At 46.1% G+C, this 2,245-nt stretch overlaps 1 protein-coding gene across 1 annotated transcript in view; it reads left to right on the top strand.

Moving 5' to 3' along the window:
* The first annotated feature begins 322 nt into the window (after positions 1–322).
* LOC109419793 (sodium-coupled monocarboxylate transporter 1-like) overlaps positions 323–2,245 on the top strand; it is an 8,036-nt gene continuing 6,113 nt past the window's right edge. Inside the window, exons 1-4 of the mRNA XM_062859015.1 lie at positions 323–687; positions 747–1,057; positions 1,118–1,875; positions 1,944–2,233. Of these exons, the coding sequence (XP_062714999.1) occupies positions 323–687; positions 747–1,057; positions 1,118–1,875; positions 1,944–2,233 (1,724 nt within the window). The remainder of the gene's footprint in view (positions 688–746; positions 1,058–1,117; positions 1,876–1,943; positions 2,234–2,245) is intronic.

Here is a 2,245-nt window from a genome sequence, read left to right as displayed (position 1 = left end):
AAAATATCGAAAGAAAAACATTTGGAAGATTCTTGATGAAACCCTAGAAAAATCCTGAATGAACTTTGGGAAAAAATCTCGGACGATTTTCTGGACGAATTGCCGGAGAAACTTTTGAAAAGATAAATTCATAATTTACGGAGGATCATCTGGACAAATGACTGAGAGAACTGCTGTAAAAATTTTCCAAAAGTTTAGGAAATAACTTGTTAAGAAATTTCCCAAAGAAGAAGAAATCTTACTGCTAGATAATTCGAAAAAGAAATATGATTGTTTATAAATCAATGCCTATCGAAATTAAACATTTGCTAAATCTTCCAGAATGGCAACCGTGGCCTCCAGCTGCACCAGTCTGACATGGGACTACATCACCTTCTTTGTGTTCGTGATCGTGTCCACCTTGATCCCACTGTGGGGTCGCTTCTTCGGACGTAAGGAAAAGACCAAAGCTGAGTATGTCTTCGGAATGGGAACCATCTCCGTTGGTGCTATGATGCTTTCGATTGCTCGTGGGACGCTGGGTGTACGATCGTTGCTGGGCTATCCGAGTGAACTGTTCTATCGAGGATCGGCCATGTGGGAAACGCTGTACGGCATGGTGACCGCCTATCCGATTGTGTGCTACGTGTTCATTCCGGTGTACTTCAATCTGGGCATCACATCGGTGTATCAGTATTTGGATTTGAGGTGAGTTCCCTTCGATCTAGTTGGTATGGCATCTTAACCTAATGATCATCCTCAAACAGATTCAATAGTCGCCTGGTTCGCTGTCTTGCTTCCGGAACCTACGTCGTCAGAGCGTTACTGATCCTTGGTGTCACCCTGTATACTCCAGCAGTTGCTTTGAATACCGTCGTTGGAGTCCCGTACTGGGCATCACTGCTCTTGATCACGGTCACTACCATTACCTTCAACCTTCTGGGTGGTCTCAAAGCTGCCATAACAGCAGATGTGATCCAAGGAGTCACCATGATACTACTCATGATCGCCATCGTCATCCAGTCCATGGTTAACGTGTGGAGCGTCGAGAAGATTGTCACCGTTCCAGCTGAAGAAGGTACGTTTGGCTGATGTTGCAAATTCTTCTTGTGTTAACAAGTTTACCTCTTCTTAACAGGTCGCCTCACATTCTTCGACTTCACCGGAGACCCAACTATCCGAGTAGACACTACTTCAGCCTGGCTTGGACAGCTGTTCATGTCGTTGAGTATATTCGGATGTCAGCAGAGCTTCGTCCAACGATACCTCAGCATGGGATCATTCCAGGAAATTCAACGTACCATCATGACCAACGTCCCGATCATTATCATCCTGTTCACGTTGGTCTGGGTCGTCGGAATGGGCATCTTCTCGGTGTACGTCGACTGTGATCCCCTGGCAGCTGGGTTCATCAGCAAAATCGACGAAATTGCTGCTTTCTTTGTGCAGGATAAGTTCTCGTATCTTCCGGGATTCTTGGGGTTGTTCATGGGATCCCTCTTGAACGGTGCGTTGACTTTGAACGTGTCCAATATTAATGCAGCGGCCACCGTCACCTGGGAGGATTTCTTGGCACCGCTGCCGTATTTCAAGGACACCCGTGACAAAAAGCAGCTGCGCATGATCAGGGTCATCGGAGCCGTGTACGGAGTGATTGTCATGGGGATAGGCTTTGCCGTCGGTCTGCTATCCGGGGTGATCGAGAGCAGTATGCTGATGACCTCGGCCACTTCCGGTCCATTGCTGGGAGTATTTCTGCTGGCAATGCTGGTTCCGGTTTGTAACTGGAAAGGTGCCGCAAGTGGAATGATCATTTCACACATCGTTACTCTTTGGATCACGTTTGGAGGATTGACAATCGATAACGAGACGCCATTGCTTCCCACGTCTGTCGAAGTAAGTTACTTCATATTTTCATTAGAATAGTTCAACACAGTTCAACACCATTTGTTATATCTTTCTAGGGCTGTAACAATGAAACATTTTCGAATGGTATTACAAAACGTTCCGATTTGTGGCTAGCATCTTCCATTGCTATAACAGATGACTTTGATGACTTGCCTCTCAATTCCACAAACATTACTCGAGAATTCCCGGAAAACCTGTACGCCATATCGTATATGTATTACAGTTTGATTGGCACGTTTATCACAATGCTGGTGGGCACGGTTGTCGGTTACGTAACCAGCGATCGAGAAGCAGATGCCTATGATCAACGTTTGCTGTACTCGGTGGTTTACAAACTGAGCCACGCGTGGCCTGGCGA

The sequence above is a fragment of the Aedes albopictus genome, chromosome 1 (assembly GCF_035046485.1).
Source record: "Aedes albopictus strain Foshan chromosome 1, AalbF5, whole genome shotgun sequence".
NCBI lineage: Eukaryota > Metazoa > Arthropoda > Insecta > Diptera > Culicidae > Aedes > Aedes albopictus.
Note: the sequence above shows the minus strand (reverse complement) of the source record. Positions and strands in the feature narration are given on the sequence as shown.